This window comes from Calidris pugnax, unplaced genomic scaffold, assembly GCF_001431845.1.
Source record: "Calidris pugnax isolate Ruff unplaced genomic scaffold, ASM143184v1 scaffold27, whole genome shotgun sequence".
Lineage (NCBI taxonomy): Eukaryota > Metazoa > Chordata > Aves > Charadriiformes > Scolopacidae > Calidris > Calidris pugnax.
In genome coordinates, this window is record NW_015090893.1 from 8,856,578 (window position 1) to 8,873,679 (window position 17,102).

General features: G+C 46.2%; 1 protein-coding gene across 10 annotated transcripts in view; it reads left to right on the forward strand.

The window, feature by feature from the left end:
* The window catches only part of BRD8 (bromodomain containing 8), a 16,375-nt gene extending 131 nt beyond the window's left edge, over positions 1-16,244 (forward strand). The window contains exons 2-23 of one of the 10 annotated variants that reach the window (XR_001412708.1): positions 190-286; positions 1,227-1,296; positions 2,313-2,362; positions 3,471-3,593; positions 3,734-3,814; positions 4,266-4,330; positions 4,930-5,066; positions 5,500-5,715; positions 6,999-7,143; positions 8,303-8,512; positions 8,938-9,218; positions 9,752-10,207; positions 10,566-10,659; positions 10,874-10,920; positions 11,293-11,507; positions 11,784-11,876; positions 12,080-12,148; positions 12,853-13,030; positions 13,678-13,782; positions 14,647-14,691; positions 15,040-15,459; positions 15,825-15,966. Coding sequence is in view for 9 of the 10 variants with exons in the window: in XM_014948155.1 (XP_014803641.1) it covers positions 190-286; positions 1,227-1,296; positions 2,313-2,362; positions 3,471-3,593; positions 3,734-3,814; positions 4,266-4,330; positions 4,930-5,066; positions 5,500-5,715; positions 6,999-7,143; positions 8,303-8,512; positions 8,938-9,218; positions 9,752-10,207; positions 10,566-10,659; positions 10,874-10,920; positions 11,293-11,507; positions 11,784-11,876; positions 12,080-12,148; positions 12,853-13,030; positions 13,678-13,782; positions 14,647-14,691; positions 15,040-15,396 (3,134 nt within the window). In the remaining variant the exon portion in view is untranslated. Of the gene's footprint in view, positions 1-189; positions 287-1,226; positions 1,297-2,312; positions 2,363-3,470; positions 3,594-3,733; positions 3,815-4,265; positions 4,331-4,929; positions 5,067-5,499; positions 5,716-6,998; positions 7,144-8,302; positions 8,513-8,937; positions 9,219-9,751; positions 10,208-10,565; positions 10,660-10,873; positions 10,921-11,292; positions 11,508-11,783; positions 11,877-12,079; positions 12,149-12,852; positions 13,031-13,677; positions 13,783-14,646 lie in introns of all 10 variants that reach the window. The other 9 variants (XM_014948155.1, XM_014948159.1, XM_014948161.1 and 6 more) reach the window with 9 other exon arrangements.
* The last annotated feature ends 858 nt before the right edge of the window (positions 16,245-17,102 follow it).

Genomic DNA, 17,102 nt, shown 5'->3' on the forward strand with positions numbered 1-17,102 from the left:
GGGCCAACGGACCTGGGGAAGGGTGGGGCTACGGTTGTGGGGCCGCGCGCGGGGAGGGGCGGGGCTATGCGGGGCGGGGTTCCCCTCGGTGGTGGGCGGGGTTCCCCTCGGTGCCGGGGTTCCCGTTGACGGCGTCCCCGGGGCTCCCGTGGCGGCGGGTCCCTGCACTCCTTCCCCCTCTCCCGGCAGAGCACAAGCTGCTGAGCGCCGGCCCCACCGAGCCCTGGTCCATCCGCGAGAAGCTCTGCCTGGCCTCCTCCGTCATGCGGAGCGGGGACCAGAACTGGTAAGGGAATGGGGCGCGGTTGAGGGGCCTGTCCGTCGGTAGCGCTGAGCTGCCTTCGGTGTGTGCAGACAGGCACCGGGCTCGCTCCCGGGGCGCTGTGCTGTACCGATGTGTGCCTTTTCACTGGGCCGGTCCGTTGGGCAACAGCTAAGTCATAAACACGCCTGCTTTCTGTGAGCTTTCTGTACAAAACAAAGTTTTTCTACCAAAGATGGAAGTGCTAGAGCTGTACCTTGACAGGCTTTTTGCTTCTTCCATAACTACTGTGTGAAGACAGAAGTGTGTTAATCAGAACAAAGAGTAGCATTATTCCAACGTAAATTGGGAAAGATGAATTGTAATTAAGGAGGCTGTTTGATAACAAGACTCCTGTGTATTGCTTCTGTACCTGTAGCTCTGTCTTGTTGCCTTTTCTCCCTCACCAGAGTAGTTTTTGTGGAAACGTAATGGTGTTGTCACAAGCTAGAAATTTGCTTTTCAAATGAAAAAAAGTGAAGCTCTTGTGTATTAGGAGCAGGCAAATATTTTTGAGTCCAAGGGCTGTACTCATATCAATTCCCAAACACAACAATTCTGTTCATTGTGTTTTCAGGCTGGATATTAGGAAAAATTTTTTCACTGAAAGGGTTATCAGCCATTGGAATGGGCTGCCCAGGGAGGTGGTTGAGGCACCATCCCTGGAGGTGTTCAGAAGACGGGTTGATGTAGTGCTGGGAGGTATGGTTTAGTGATGATGCTCCTTGTTTGTTGTGTGGGTGTCTATTTTTGTCAGTTAGGTTGATGGTTGGACAAGATGATTTAAGGTCCCTTCCAACCTAGAAGATTCTGTGATTCTGTGTTTATGGGTGCTATTCAGTGCTGAATGTGAAGACAAGCCTTCTCTCTGCCTATTGGTTGGGGAAGAAAGGAAGTTGACAGTGACGCTGTTTCTCTCCTGTAGGGTCTCAGTCAGCAGAGCTATCAAACCTTTTGCAGAGCCAGGACGCCCACCTGACTGGTTTTCCCAAAAGGTAAGATACTGACACTTGGATCTTGGAAAAAAAATGAGTTCTGCATGGGGTATGTAAGACTAAGCTGCCTAAGAGAATGTATTTCTTGTTTTTTTTAAAAAGATAGCAAAACTATAGTTTTTAAAAAATAATTTTCTTTAAATTAGATTAAATAATTTTCTTGTTTCTGAAATTAACTTAGAGCTTACAGTACAGTTGGATAAAGTTGAGAAAAACACAAGGGTGATCAAAGACATGAAACAGCTTCCTTGTAAGGGGTGGCTAAGTAAGGTACAACCCTTAACATAAAAAAGGGATGAGTAACGGGAGTACAACAGTTGTCTGCACAATCAGAAGTGGTGTGTTGAGGATGAATAATGATTAATTGTTCAGTGCTTTGTCCAGTACAAGACTTAGAGGCTATTAAGTAAGACTAACAGGAGACGGGTTCAAAGCAAGCCAAAAGAGATTGTTCTTCACCAGGCATGTAATTAAGCTGTGGAATTGTTTGCCCCAGGGATTTCTAGATGCCCATGTATTTTGGTGTGTCCTGCTGTTTGGCAGCACCTGGGATTTTTTGTATAAGGGACAGAAAGCGATTGAGAATCAAGGGAGGAGAAGCTGGGTTTTTTATCTTGCGTACTGTTTCTGTTAACCTATGAAACTGGCCTTGATATGATGTTATTTTGTCTTCTCCATTGAAATATTTTGGTTCGTGTTCAGAGATGGAAACGTTACAGCTACAATTTTCCTAATCGTGCTTGCCTTTATTTCTAAATTGTTAGCTGGAAGCATCTGTTCTTTAGCTTTGTTTTGAAGATCAGTCTGGGCAGTGCTAGAGTAAAAGAGTGGGTACACTTCCTTGTTTTGAGCTACACTATATTATAGCTGCAGGAGAAACTCTGGAGAAGACTGTTGGATATGTTCATAAAGCATTAGACTGCTGAAGTGGGAACAAGTGCCCGGTAGGCTTTGTTGATAGGCATCGGCTGATGGTGACTCTTCAGCATCCTCTGACTTTCTTTGTTTCTTTTTAGCACTGTGCATCTCAGTATTCGGAGCTCTTGGAGACCACGGAGACCCCTAAGTGAGTACAAAGTCTGAAGCAAGTGCAGTCTGCAGCAATTTTGGGTGGACTTGTTGATTCTTACAGCAAAGGACTTGATAGTGCTCCTCCCGGAAGGAGTGTACAGGAATGAGGGAATTTGGTTGTTGTAGCTGGTGTGGCTGGACAGTGGGATCAGGGTATGGCAGGTGGGGGAAATTGGCAAGCCCAAGATAGTTTTTGAACATGCTTCCCATATCTCCTTGTCTTGTCTCCTTTTGTTCCCTAAGACCAAAGTATTTCAGTATTACATGGTTCTAAAACTGGTCACTGCGTACTTGTTAGTGTCTTCCATGCACCCCTACTGTCATTGCAATAGATGGCATGGCCATTGGGGCCCCTTTGCCAGAGCTCTATTTGTAAGAGTTGCAGTGTGCATATGGGGGCTTAATGCAGCAAAATGAAACATTTATTTGGCTGGAATAAAACACTACATATTGATCTTACTGATCAGAAGCTTTCCACTTAAAATTACCATTCAGAATAGAGGTAGAAAAGATAGCAAGAGTGAGAAGGGGAAATGTTTTGTATGTGTCTCTGTTTTGTAGTGGTTTTTTTTATAATTGTCTTATTAATGCTATCACAACAGCTTTGTGGTCTCAGATATTTCTCAGTCCTAAATCCACGCATTTTGGTTTGAGACTTCACATCAAATTAAATTAAAGGCAGGATGTTTAAAATTAGTATTTGTGATAGTGATGAATGATCTTAAGCACTAGAGCTGCAAGGACAAAAGACTTAATGGAGTTTTTGAGGAAAAAAAATAGGTGTTTGTTCATGGGTAATAAGAATCTTCTCTGAAGTTGAGTGATTGGTTCTTTTCAGGTTGAGAATTTGCCATGGGCTTGCATCTTTGATCTATTCCTGAAGTCTTTAACACTGGATGCAATTAAGAATTAGATGAACTTTTCAGAAGACATTATTTGAACATTGTGCTGTCCGATGTTATATAAGAGAAATAGGAAGAGGAGGTTGATTTAATTTTTTTGTGCATGTTTGTCTCAGGGACGACAACAGAAGCCATTTATGAAAGGAGAACCGGGGTTTTTTGTGTTTTAAGTCTGAACTATTGTTTTTCTCTTTTCTATAGAAGAAAACGTGGTGAGAAAGGAGAAGTTGTGGAAACTGTGGAAGATGTTATTGTGCGGAAACTGACTGCAGAACGAGTTGAGGAGTTGAAGAAAATGATTAAAGAAACACAGGAGAAATACAGGTACGTGGCAGAGGCACTAAGCTGGGGTGCACCTGAGAGTCCTCAAAGAAGTGGCTTAAGTGGGATGGTGCTTGGGGTGAAAATGCTGCTTAGGGCATATTGTTCAGTGATAAGTAAGTAAGAAGATTTTCTGATTACAGGCAACTCAAGAAGGATGCAGAGCTGATCCAGGCTGGACACATGGATAACAGACTGGAGGAGCTGTGCAATGAGATTATGATGTGGGTTATTATTTCCATCTTATGCTTGCTTCTGAGATTGTAGTTGCCTGACACTGTGTCAGACACCTCTTGTTCCATGTACACTGCGAGAGAGAAGAACAGGGCAGCTGGGCAGATGCTTTCGCCTCAGAGGGTGGACTTAGTTTAGATTGGGGGGCATCAGCTTGTGTGGAACATCTTTTGGAGTATCTCAGTGAAGAACTCGGTGATGGCTTGCAACATCGTGCTTGCTTCCTCCCTTTTGATAATCAGCTGGAAGTGGGATTTCTTGCCAAGTGTGTTGTTCTCTGACTGACTTCTGACTCTGCTTCCCTCCTCGGAGGATTTGAGCCTGAGTCCGCAGAGGCAGGTCGCTGTTGTCTGGAGATAATGGGGTGGGGGTCAGCAAGATGCAGGAGGAACTGGGGGAACTGGGACACTGTGTGACAGTAGGTTTTGGTTCTTTATACAGAAAGAAAAAAATGGAGGAGGAGGAGGCGGAAGTCAAGAGGAAGGCTACAGATGCTGCTTATCAGGGTAAGCTGGAAATGAGCTTCCTTACTCCTCCTCAGAGAGAGTTCATAGGAACATAGGGAAATATTTAGGTTTGTTAAGACCTGTTCAGGAAGAATTCATTGACCTTAGTTGAAAGAAAGATGATAGTCTCTTTCCAGCAGTGAATTTGTAACAGGGCAAAATGCAGAGACTTCTGAGAAGGGAATGAATTCTGTAGAAAAGGTATGTCTTAAGAGGAAGCAGGATTAGCAAGGAGCTCTCTGTTAGAATGACAGGGTTTTCACCCCTTTAGTTTTCCCTATAGCTTTTCTATTGTCTGAAGATAAAAGGAAGAGAGGTTTGCTCTGAATGTTTAATTAATTTATAATTCCTGAGGCAGTTCAGTGAACTAACCTACCAGTGCTGGGAAGTGGTAAATTCCCAACTGCGACGGCAATCTGAAATTAAAGGGTGTTACCCAGTGCTAGTATTATTTGTGAGCTGAGCCTAGTGTGGTGCAAGAAATTTCTACAATATAAGTTGTTTTCTTGGGGTTCCTTGGGATAAAGTCAGAGGTAACTCTCAGGGGCTGTCCAAGATGGAGTTACGGAATCTCACTTTTTTTTTCTGTTCTCTTCCAGCTCGTCAGGCCATTAAGAATCCGCCACGACGATTAACGGGTGTGATGGTTCGCTCCCCTGCAGGCTCTACCTCCCCCGGGGGAGAATATGCCCTGGGAGATCTGTCTCAGCCCGCTGTGGACGAGGCCAGTCCAGGGGTAAGGATGCTTCCCATAGTAAGAGGGAAAGACCAGCTTGGGACATGGGGCTCTTCATCCATCGTGGAACAGGAGCTTGGGAGAAGCCCTGGCCTTGTTTTACAGACTTGTCGCTGTGGTAGTGCTTTAGTGTGGTTGATGTATAGTGCTGCTGGAGATACGTGTCCTCTTCCATGTCTGTGATGATCAGGTGCCTGGATCAAAGGCTATGTAGGGGCGTCAGTGGGTTGGCCAGGGAGTTGTCTGTGTGTGCCTGGGAAGTGGCACTCCAGGGCAGGGAAAGGGTGAGAGCATATGCCTGGAGTAGGTGTAGCGAGTGAATGGAGTAGGTGTCTGTGGTGTGCTGGATCAATGCTCTTGGGGGAAGGAGCAAGTGGGGCTAGTCCGTGTGGTGGAGTGTGGCTTTGAACAGTGTGGTTTTTCTCTTTCTCAGGTCACTCCAGGGACATTGCCCAGCACCCCAGTTGCCTCCTTCATTGGAATCCCTGACACCCCTCCAGGCTCTGCTCCCCTGGATGCCCCCATGACCCCAGTCACTGATGATTCACCCCAGAAAAAGATGCTAGGACAAAAAGCAACTCCGCCTCCTTCCCCTCTGCTCTCAGAGCTGCTGAAGAAGGGCAGTCTCCTGCCCACAAGCCCCAGGCTGGTATGGAGCTCTCTGCTCATATATGCAAAGCACACAAACAATTTGCTCCAGACTCTCCCACTGAAAAAGGGGGAGCTGCAAAAGCTTTTTAAAAACAGAGTTTTTGTGAGAGTCCCAACAGAAGTGATATCTGAGAGAAATAATTACCCCTGTGAGCCACAGAGGTGGGACCCTTTCCCAGCAGTACTGTGGGTTCAGGACCACAGGAATCATTCAGCACGGAGGACTGGCTGTCTCCCTTCAGTTGTAAGGAGTTGGAGTTGCAGGTTTTGCTAGAGGAAATGGTTTTTCCTGTGGGAGGGGGTGTGTTAGTGAGCATCATCCTGATTGGTCTCCGTGGAGGTGTTCTTGGTGATACCTACTTTGGGCTCATAATTCCTCTACATCTTGGCAGGAAGTTGAGTTTCAGTGTTTGTAATGGGTGTTAGCATAGGAGTAGGGAGTCCTTTAATGGGGTTTATGACCAATATTGAATTGCTGCAGTCTTGGAGTTGTAGACAGTTACTAAAATCACTGTGATGACAAGCCACTTTGACCCTTCTGGTGTTAGTGACTCTGGAAGTCTTAGGAAGGCAGACCAGTGCTGACACTGTTCAGAGCCCAGTCTGAAAACAGCAGCCATCAGCCTGCCCATGGCACAGATTCCCTTAGTGCTTGTGTGATGGAATAGGTGTATTGCTGTTGACTTTATTTTTTTCAATAGTCAGATTTGGGGTCTTTTCTATTTGTTAGTTCTGGCAAATTTTCCATGGGTTCTGTGTTTGCAGCGTGCAAATTAACACAGGGTGGAGCAAGGAGAAGTAATGGCTGTGAAAGATTGGGTTTTCTTTTTGTCAACAGGATTGTTTTATATCTGCTTCAAGGTCCATCGTAGGTTTACTGTGTGACCTTGATAGAGTTACTTTCCATCTTGGTGCTTCGGTTTCCCTCAACTCAAAATAAGGGATAATTCGATGCCATCTCAGGGGTAGAGAGACTGGTATGTTTAAAGGATTGTGAGGTCTTTGAATGGAGGAGCTAAGGAAGAGCAGATGATGTATTTGGCCTAACTTCAAAGGAAGGTGGCACTGCAGCTGTTCCGTAGCTGAAGAACAACAACTAGTTTCAGACTGTTACATTGTGCACTTGTATAAGGCACCTCAGGCAGGGACTAGACTGGACAAAAAGTGCAGAAGAAATGCTAAGACAGCAAATGATGGACATACTCATGGAGGTGCATATCTGGCAGAGAATCACTGATATGATGGTTTCTCCAGGAACTTCAGTTTTGTCCTCTTTGGCAGGTTGGTGAAAATGAAATGGCAGTGGCTTCTGGTCACATCAACAGCTCAGGAGTCCTGCTGGAGGTAGGAAGCGTCCTTCCAGTGCTGCACAGTGGGGAAATGCAGTCGGCACCTGGTGCTGTCCCTGCATCTCCTGCTGCTTCAGGTAACTTGGGACTCTCCCCGTACGGTTCTCCCTCTAGATGTCCTTTCAGAGTATTCTGTGAATTCTCTTTGGAGAGAGATGAGGGACATCTAGCCTGGCTTATTTATGAGTTATATTTCTATTTCTGTACCCCAGTCCCTCTCACCCCTACTTATTTTAAGAATAATCTAATACTTACAGAAGAAAGAGTGCCTTGATCTAAAATTATTGAAATAATTAGACTTGATTCGATCCTGGTCCATGCATTAAGAGTTTTCTGGTTTTAACACCAGGCATTTCAGTGTAGAAAGGAAAGGTCAGTTGATGGGGAGTTGGGAGAAAATTGGTCTGGTATCTGATTCCCGATGTGTCAAACTGCAGCTCCCTGTGAATCTGGAGAGCTCATGTGTCCTTACCTCTGCTTTAGTTTAGAGTTCTGTTGAGCTTTAGACAGGGGACTGTGAGCTCCGGAGTAAATTCCACAGAGGGGGGTGAGAGGGACAGTGCAACAGTCTTTGCACTGGGCTTTGTTGAAACAACCTGCCGAAGGTGAAGTTTCTTTTCAGCTCATGCTAACCAGTGGTTTAGTCACATCTGCAACTGAGGCTTTATGCCATTCATTCATATATAATTTGATATGAATAATCTCAATTTCCTTATCCATGTCTGTTCATTAAGTCCTGTTAATTTGGTCCAGACAGTTCAGTAAATTCAGACTGGAAGTTACACAAAGGTGTGTGGCAACCTTTGGCACAAGAGGAATTCTTCAGGAAAGCTCTGCAAAGAGATCCCCTCTGCTCCCTTCCAGCTCCTGTGATGACTGTTTGTCTTGGCTTACCTTGTGTGGCTCCCTCAGCACTGTTTTTTCAGATTTCCCATAATTGTATTGGGATGAGCCTTTGGAAGGGCATCTCTCTGCATGTGTGGCTTTGCCTGTCCAGCCCTTACGTTGAACACAGTGTCCCGTAGTCTGCATGATTCTGTCTCAGACTGCACACACAAAGGAGTCATGCATTTTTAGTGCAGGTTCTCCGTGTAGCTTTTGGGACTTTTTATAGGTACTTCTCAGTGTCTTTTCCCAGAAGAAGCCACCAGAGAATGAAGAGTCCAGTGGTGGCTTTGTGGACTTCAGTGGTGGCTGCTTCTTGCTCATGTGCTTTTCCCTTCTACTCTCTGTTAGGTGCTCCTACGCTTTCCCGGCTTTTAGAAGCTGGTCCTGCACAGTTCACCTCACCTCTTGCTTCCTTCTCCGCTGTTGCCAGCGAACCTCCAGCTAAGCTCCTGCCACCCCCAGTAGAGCCTGTGCCCCAGGCAACCATTGTCATGATGCCCACGCTGTCAGCACCATCCGTTGTGCCACCAGCTGCAGCTCCAGAAAGCGTAGCCACAGGTGCGTTCCTGAACTACGCACTCGTAGGTCATGCACTGCTGGAAAGCAGATCTTCCCTTGGAATCAGCACCCAGCGAGCCCTCGGCTGGCTTTTTGTCACCTCAGACTCACCATCCTTGCTGAAAGGACGGTTATGGCTGGGTTCTCGAGTAAACAGATGGTTTTAAACAGAATTTGCTGGGTGGGGGTGGGGGTGGGGGTGCTAATGATGTGTTGCTGGATTGTGGTTCAAGGGCTGGAATCTCACTTTGTCTCTACTGTGGGACAGCAAACCCGTATTTGTCTTTTATTTTTCCAAGCCATGCTGTCATGGGTGGACCTGGGATACTTGCAGTTGGTGCTTGGTCTTACCCACTGCAGTATTTGTTGATGTGGGCGTGACTTCTCCAGATTGGTGTCTGATTGTCACTCTCATCCTTGTGCAGTGAGCCAGCCAGAAGCCTGTGTTTCCATGGAGGCAGTGTCTGATTCCCATACCGTGACAGTGTCCATGGACAGCAGTGAAATATCCATGATCATTGATTCCATCAAGAAAGAGTGCCTGGGTTCTGGGGCTGGCAGCGCTGCAGGGTCTTCCAAAGATCACTGCATGGATGGGAAAGAAGACCTGGATTTGGCTGAGAAAATGGATATTGCAGTGTCCTATACGGGGGAAGAACTGGATTTTGATACTGTTGGAAATATTATAGCCATCATTGAGGACAAGGTAAATGAACAAAGCAGAGTGCCAGTCCTTTTGCTCTGCATCTAGTTAGGTTAATCTCAAGTGATTACTGTTCACCAATATATATAGTTTAAACAAGTAAGAAATAACTATTCCACAGGGCACATTGTCACCACTGTTGTTCAGATCGATAGGAAATGACCCTACGACACCATTGCTGCTAGACTGCCACATTTAGCCTGGCAGAGTGCAGAAAGAAATCTCTTTTCTTCCTCATGTTGGGTAGGGTTTGGGTCACGTCTCTGGCAGACAGATGAGTGCTGCTTGCAGCATACTTTCCAGGAGTGCTGTATTCCTGAGACTGAAGCTCCACAGGAGACTGTATTCCTGAGACTGAAGCTCCACAGGAGACTCTATGGGGAGTTATACAGGTCTGCCTGCAAAAGGCAGCTTTGTAAACCCAGTACACCAGGTTTTCCATAGGTGTCTCATTACCAAACAACATGGACTTTTTTTTTTAAATCCCTTTTTCTGACTTCAACCTGCACTGCTGTGTGTTTGTTTTGGCAATAAAGGTAGACGACCACCCTGAAGTCCTGGATGCAGCAGTTGTTGAAGCTGCTCTGTCTTCTTTCTGTGAAGATACTGATGACCCTCAGACCCTGCCTGGCCCGTGGGAACACTCAATTCGTCAGGAGCATGAGAAACAGGCCCAGATACCCCAAGTGTCTGTGACTGTGAAGCAGGAGAGACTGGAGTGTGAGGAGCCAGAGGCAAAGGGAATTCGAGAGCTAATTGGCATTGCAGAGCTGGGATCAGAAATAAAGACAGAACCTCCAGAGCAGGAGCAGAATCAGCTGGGCCCTGAGGAAACGATAACAACAACTGCAAGAGTGACAGAAACGCCGGAGCTCAGAAGTCAAGAGGTAGAAGAGGATCAAAGAGCATCTGTAGCAGCAGTTGAGACTTCTGAAATTGAGATAGAATCAGCCAAGGGAGAAGATGCAGTGCACAATACGGTGAAGACAGAGGTATGTGAGCAGAGAGGCTGTCTGGAACTGGTGTGGGGAAAGAAAGGAGCAGTTGTGGCAGGTAGGAAAGAAGCTTAGAGGAAGGATGACTGCTGGGTTCAAGGTGACCCTTCAATGAATGTGACTTGACTGTTTTTGTGGGAGTCATGCTGCTGATCTGTTCGATCTGCAGAGAAGCTCTCTGCTTTAGGCAGTACCTTGATGTATCTCCCCCCGCCCATGTGCAGAATTGCTGTTGGGAAGGTGCTCAGTGAACTTCATTGCCTTGAGTTAGGTTAAGCTGAGTGAGATGTGCCCACACCTTCACTAAAGTAAGCTGACACAAACATCTAGATTTGTGCATTTCTCTTCCCTCCAGACCCCACCTGATGATGATTCATCCCCTCCACAAGTCCCAAATGTGAGTGAAGACTCCTCACAGGCTGATGTTCAGCACAAATTTGAGCTGTCAGGTAACTTAATTCAGCTAGGAAATCTTTTACATGCAACATTATTAGCTGGTTAGATGTCAGTGATCTGGTTCAGGTTTTTTGGGGAGGAGGGAGAAAAGATACGTGTAGGAACAGCGGTAACTATTGCAGGACAGTAGGCATTGGTGCAGGATCTTTTGTAGGGAAGACTGCTTTGGAGAATCAACCTTTCTGCTTTTCTTTCTTTCTTTCACAGAGTCAATGAAGGAGGAGGCCCAAGCCCTGTTTAGGAGTCAGATGAAGGTAATTCTGGATTGGTTGTAGTCATCTTGGGTTTATTAGTAACATCTCGCTGCTGCTGCTGCTTCCTGGCTCACATATGCTGAAAAGCAAAGCTTGCATTCAGTTTTCTGCGCTGAGAAGAGAATTGGGTGGTCTGAAGTTGGAGCTAAAGGGGAGGTTGGTTCAGGCATTATAAAGCTGTGTGTACGTGTGTTTCTCTTTCTGCAGGGGGAGGCAGGGCAAGGTAGAGTGACAAGGATTTTATGAAAGTGCCTGTACAGTTGTCAACAGCCGTAGCAAGAAAATAACTTGGCTTGCTGAACCGTAATTGCTTTGGAGGCTCTGAGTTGCTGCTGTGGCCAGCTGTACAGACTCACAGACTCTGTGTTTCAGGACGGGCAGGGTGAAGAGGATGATGAGGATGGTGCCAGTGAGGCTGCCAGTTTAGAGGAACCCAAAGAAGAAGATCAGGGTGAGGGATATCTATCGGAGATGGATAACGAACCCCCTGTGAGCGAGAGCGATGATGGCTTCAGTGTCCATAACGCACCTTTACAGTCCCACACGCTCGCCGACTCCATCCCCAGCAGCCCAGCCTCCTCCCAGTTGTGAGTATCAGTGAAGCTCTCAGGCACCCAGGTGCAAATCCCAGGCTATTTTGTGGAGTGAGTGTAGGATTCTTGTTTCTGTTTTGCTGACTGAGTTAGTCCAAAGGGGGAATTGCTTACAAGCATGAGTGTGCAGACAGCAGCATAGTACCAGGTTCCATTTTTTTCTTTCTGTCTTTGGCATGGATTAGCATAGACACGTCAAATGAACCATAAGGTTTCTTCTCTGAGGCAGTATGCAGACTCCTGAAGGAAGTTCTGTTCTTTTCTTCCCAGCTCAGTGTGCAGTGAGGACCAGGAAGCAATACAGGCCCAGAAGATCTGGAAGAAAGCCATCATGCTAGTTTGGAGAGCAGCAGCTAATCACAGGTGAGTTTGATGTCTTGAAAAATGGCAGAAAGAAGTGACTAATCCTAGACAAGTTTCCACTCTCCAATCTCAGAGACTCATCTGCCTTGGTACTGGGAAATGATGAATCATATTGTTACTGGTAGCAGACAAATAAATATGAGAGCATGAAATAAATATTTACCAGGAAGAACTGGCCCTAAGTGGATTCCTTCTCTCTGCAGATATGCCAATGTCTTCCTACAGCCTGTAACTGACGATATAGCACCAGGCTACCACAGTATTGTGCAGAGGTGAGTCTCAGCAGTCTTCTCTCATTAGGACTGTGTATTTGTGTAGGGATTTCTGACAAGAACGATGTAGTTTTTGGCTGCCATGCAGACTGCAAGACTTGGAAAATTATTTTCTTCTGGTGTGATTCAGTCTGAAACAGGTTTCTCCAAGAAAAGGGTCATTTTTCGTAACAAATACATGTCTTCACACAGCCCTGTCTTTGAATAAAAGTACAGTGACTTACATAGAACATTTTTATAAGTAGGGTGATGTGTGATTGATTTGCTTCTCCCAGTTTCTATCCAAGGGCACAATTTAGTCCTTGAAATTCCAAAAGCCTATCTTCTTTAATCAGCATTTTTTACTGTCTCAAGTAGTGGGTTCTTCACTAGAATCCCCTCCTAGCCCCCGAAATCTCTCCTAAGCAGTTCAGTGGCTGCAGCTCAACTCCTTGGTGTCTTCTTCAGTGATGCCTGGAGAAGGCAAATGCCTTTCCTGAGGCATCGGTCATGCTGTTTTTACCATTCATGGTGACTGCTGGACAGGCTGTGTCTTCTGACCTGAGGCATTGGTACTCAGGAACACAGCCTGTGTAGGGGAGAACCTATTGATTAAATTGAATACATGGCCTAACTAGACATTTGATGGACCTGGGGCTGTTCGCAAAAGCATGGGAAAAGAGATAAATATTTCTGTTGCTTTTTTGACTGCATTTCTTTCATAGGCCAATGGATTTATCTACCATCAAAAAGAACATTGAGAATGGGCTGATACGAACCACAGCTGAGTTCCAGCGTGATATTATGCTGATGTTTCAGAATGCAGTTATGTACAACAGCTCTGACCACGATGTGTACCACATGGCTGTGGAGATGCAGCGAGATGTCCTGGAGCAGATCCAGGTAAGGTACTGAGCCGAGGGCAGTGCAGGACAGAGCATCTGCCTTGGTCCTTAGGTATGGGACGGATGTAAGACCACAGTTTCACTCACAGTGTCTTTGAATTAAGTGGTCCCATCTTCCCCTGCATCTCTCTTGTGCTAGCTCGAGTGGTGAACTAGATTGTGGATAAGTTAAAACTAATGCAGCAAAGTGTTTTTTAGGTTCAGCCCAGACCAATTTCAAATCTAGTTTCCTTCAAGGAAATGCTTAGGCCAGCAAGAACCAGGGTGTGGTTCAGGAACAGAAACAAGCAACAAGAACCTTGAATGACAGGGGACGCGATTGCTTCTTTCGGTGGCTGTGCCAGTGTATGCCAGTATAAAGTGTACATGAAACTGTGTCCTGTCAATATATGCCATTTAAAATTTTTTGTGAAGTAAGATGTCCCAGCTGGCATGGCTAAGAGAGTTTGAACTGGGGTTTTGTAGTTCCTCAGGAGACTTGTGGCTTCTGAGGTAAATGGGGTAACTTATTCTGAGCAGCGGACGAGGAACTGAAACTGTCTCTGACCCAATCATTCCCAGCCTGTGGTTTGTGATAGTTGACTGACACGCACTAACTGAGCTTGTTTTGCCTGCGAATCTTAACAGAGCGTGGTTTCCTTGCAGCAATTTCTGGCCACGCAACTGATCATGCAAACATCAGAGTCAGGGATCAGTGCAAAGAGCCTGCGTGGGCGAGATTCCACTCGCAAGCAAGATGCTTCGGAGAAGGTGAGAATGCTGCACCCTGTGGAGGGCTGCACCCTGCCCTGTGAAGGGCACTTGGTATGTTTTGAAGAAGGTACTGCATGAAGTTCCCATACCAAAGAGAGGCAGAATGTTCTTTGAGATTGCAATAGGTCCAAGAGCTTCATGTGAAGTTTTTCTTTAAATGTGTCTATGGGTTAGATTTCATCTCTGGATGTGTATGTCATCCCAGAGGCAGGTCTCATGAGTGTTTTCTGTAATCCCAATAGTTCTATTCCCTGTTCTTAAAAACAGGGGATGAAAACTGTAGGGAAATGAACAGAGTATTGGAAGAGGCATGATGTGGCAGGAAGATGAAGGTGTAGACAACTGGAAGACTAGGCTCTGCTGTGTTCTTCACTTCCTAGTCAGATTTTTGGAACCAGGGAATCACTCCAGTCTGGTTTGCTCTATAAAACACACTGGAGAACTTACGACTTCTGCACTGATCTGGACTAATAGCAATGTAGTTTTGTTTGGTTTTTGTCTTCTGTTAAGACACATCCAAACTTGATTAAGTGACCTCAGGTGCTCTCAGCTGCTGCACACAACATTGCGGCAGCAAGGACTGCCTGCTTAGTTCTAGTGGCAACTGCACAGTGCAGAAATTGTTCAGTAGACCACACCTTGCCATGGCTGAGGAGGGAATATCCCTTTTCTAGCATTCTGACTCTCGCAGTATCCCTCTTTTGTCCATTTTGATGTTCTGCTGCATAAGACTGATGCCATGCGGGACGGGGAGTGGGGCACATGTTTCTCTATGCTCGTGTGTGGGCGCAGTGCTTCTGTGTGGTGTGTGCATCTCTGTATCTGATATCTGATAAGTCCTTCTGTTTGGCCTTTTAACAGGACAGTGTCCCAATGGGCTCTCCTGCCTTCCTTCTCTCTCTCTTTGTAAGTATTGAAAGGCTCCAGCAGGTACTGCAGTACTGCTGGCAGAGTGCTCTGCTCCTTGTCTGGGTGATCACTGCACTGTCACAGCATCCTTAGCATTGCAGCGGTGTGCGTTTAACTTACGGGCTGTACAACTATGATTGTTAGAGAAGAAACATCTCAGTCCTTTATTCTCAGCGTGGGTGAGTGGGAGGGGCTTCAGCCTTTTGTTCTGGTTCCAAGTGTTCTCGTTTTGTCATCTGCCTTTGCTTTTTTTCACAACTTCTCTCCTGCTTTCTTTCCATGTAAGTGGGAAGACAGATAAAGTGGTGCAGTACTGTAGTTCTTATATCTCTCATGTTTATACAGCTGCCCCTTCCACATGTTCGAGACAGTACAAAGGGTCTTGGGAAAGTGAAGAGTCAGCTGTGTACTCCTTTATCATTCATGGTCCAGAAAGGAAATAAGATACTCTGCAGAAATACCTTGCTCTCTGCCTGTGGAAGTATTTGGAAAAATATTCCCTCTGGGAAACCCCAAGTCTCTGAGTTACGGGGAGGAGAGAGGGGAGGAAGATGGAGAGTTGTTTTTTTCTCTCGCATATATCTAAAGACAGAGGAGTACTCCTGGAGAGTCAGCATGTCAGCCAGAGGGAGAGGGCAGCGGATCAAAGGAAGCTCTCAGCTCGCCTTCTACTCATGGAAAGGAGCTGTGCGGAGAAACTAGGGAGCTAGTGCCAGGGTCACTCAACTGGAGGAGCACTTCCCATAGGGATCAGCAGCTGATAAGGTAGGTTAGTCAGCAGTTTCCTCTTCCCATCTAGCTAGAATCTGACGCTTAGGAGAAAGCCTGCACCATACAGGCTCCACAAGCATCTGTCTGGGCAAGAGCCTTGTTGCCTCTCTTTGCCCTGGCTGCCAGCAGCGCACAGAGATGCTGCAAATCCCAGCACCTGTGCTGTGCCCAGAGTGAATTTTAGGTAGGTCTGCAGGCAGGCCTCCCCAGGCCTTCTTAGGGACAGCTTTCCTTTTTCCTTATTGGAAGGCATGAAAAGTTGTTACCAGATGCACAATCCCTTACCTCCCCGAGTGCTGGAGGAAGCGTTTTGTGTTCAGGGTTGCATAACTCACTCCCTTTGTTTGCCTTGTGACTAGGACGGCGGCACCAGAGGGCGTCGCTGTGCCATCGAGGCAGACATGAAGATGAAGAAATGATGCTGCAGGAAGACAGAAAAATCCCAGCACCTGGCATCCCCAAGCTGGAGTGCAAGCACGATGCAGTTAACAGCTCTTGGAGGAAGAAGAAAAGCTGCAGGTCCATTTCTGGGACCTGATCCACCTCCTTCGCTTGCCCCTCTGGAAAGCAGTGTCTCGTCGGAATGTGTAACCCAAAGAAACTTCCCTGGAGGGGAAGACTAGCCCCCCTGCCTGTTTTAGGGCAGTCGTCTTGGGCTTCATCAGTGTTCTGGTGTTAGCTAGCAACTGGTGGCTCGTATGTACTGTAATGTGAAGTGTACAGATTTTTACTAGTGATGTGTAAATGTGTATGTATATTAAAATCTGGGAACAAATCCAGTGTACGGTGTGCAGTGTACTGAGCATCGCAGCTCTCTGCAGGGAGCAACCCTGCTTTTGTACAAGCCTGCGTTACCCATCTTGAATATCTGCAAATACAACCCTCTTCCCGTTATCCATATAGCACACAAGCATGGCAGAGCTTTGACATTCGTGCCAATCCATTAATGGTGGGAGTGTTGCATAGTGCTTGGACGGAGGGGAAGATTCCCTGCTTGAGTGTGTGAGAATATGGCACTGTTGTGATGAAACAGGAGATCTAACCATGAGAAGTTAAATACTGCAGTCTTGTTGGAGCTTTCTTTAAGAGACTGATAAATTGAAATGTTTCTTACATTCTTTCTCCAGAGATTCATAAAGGGTACACTAGTCAGTGTGAAAATCTGTGATTCCAGCAGCTGTAGGCGTGGTGCCAGTACCTGGTTTTACATCTGAGCTTGTGAACTGTTTCTCTGTACTGGAAATGGCGGTTCTTTTCCTCAGCAACATGGGTGCTTAACTGAGGTTTAAGTTCCCTTAGGTGACAATTTTTAGGTCACCTTATTTTCGGTTCATATGACCCGTGAGATGGAACTTGCATATTTTCTGCCCCTATGACCTTCCAGAGAAAAAAGAAAACAGAAGAGCATTATCCTTCTTGATGCTTGCAGCAGCTGGGAGTAGTCCACATCTTTATGCAGCATGTACAGGGTGCAGCTCTTTGAGACACAAGTTGCAGGAAACTGAGTCATAGCAATTAAGATCAGAGGGATTCTTACTTTACCTTGATTTTCACAAGTTTTGTGTTGAAATTGGTTGGGCCTGCTGTGTTGAGTCTCATGTTTGGCTTGAGTATATTTCCACTGACAGTCACTCTAC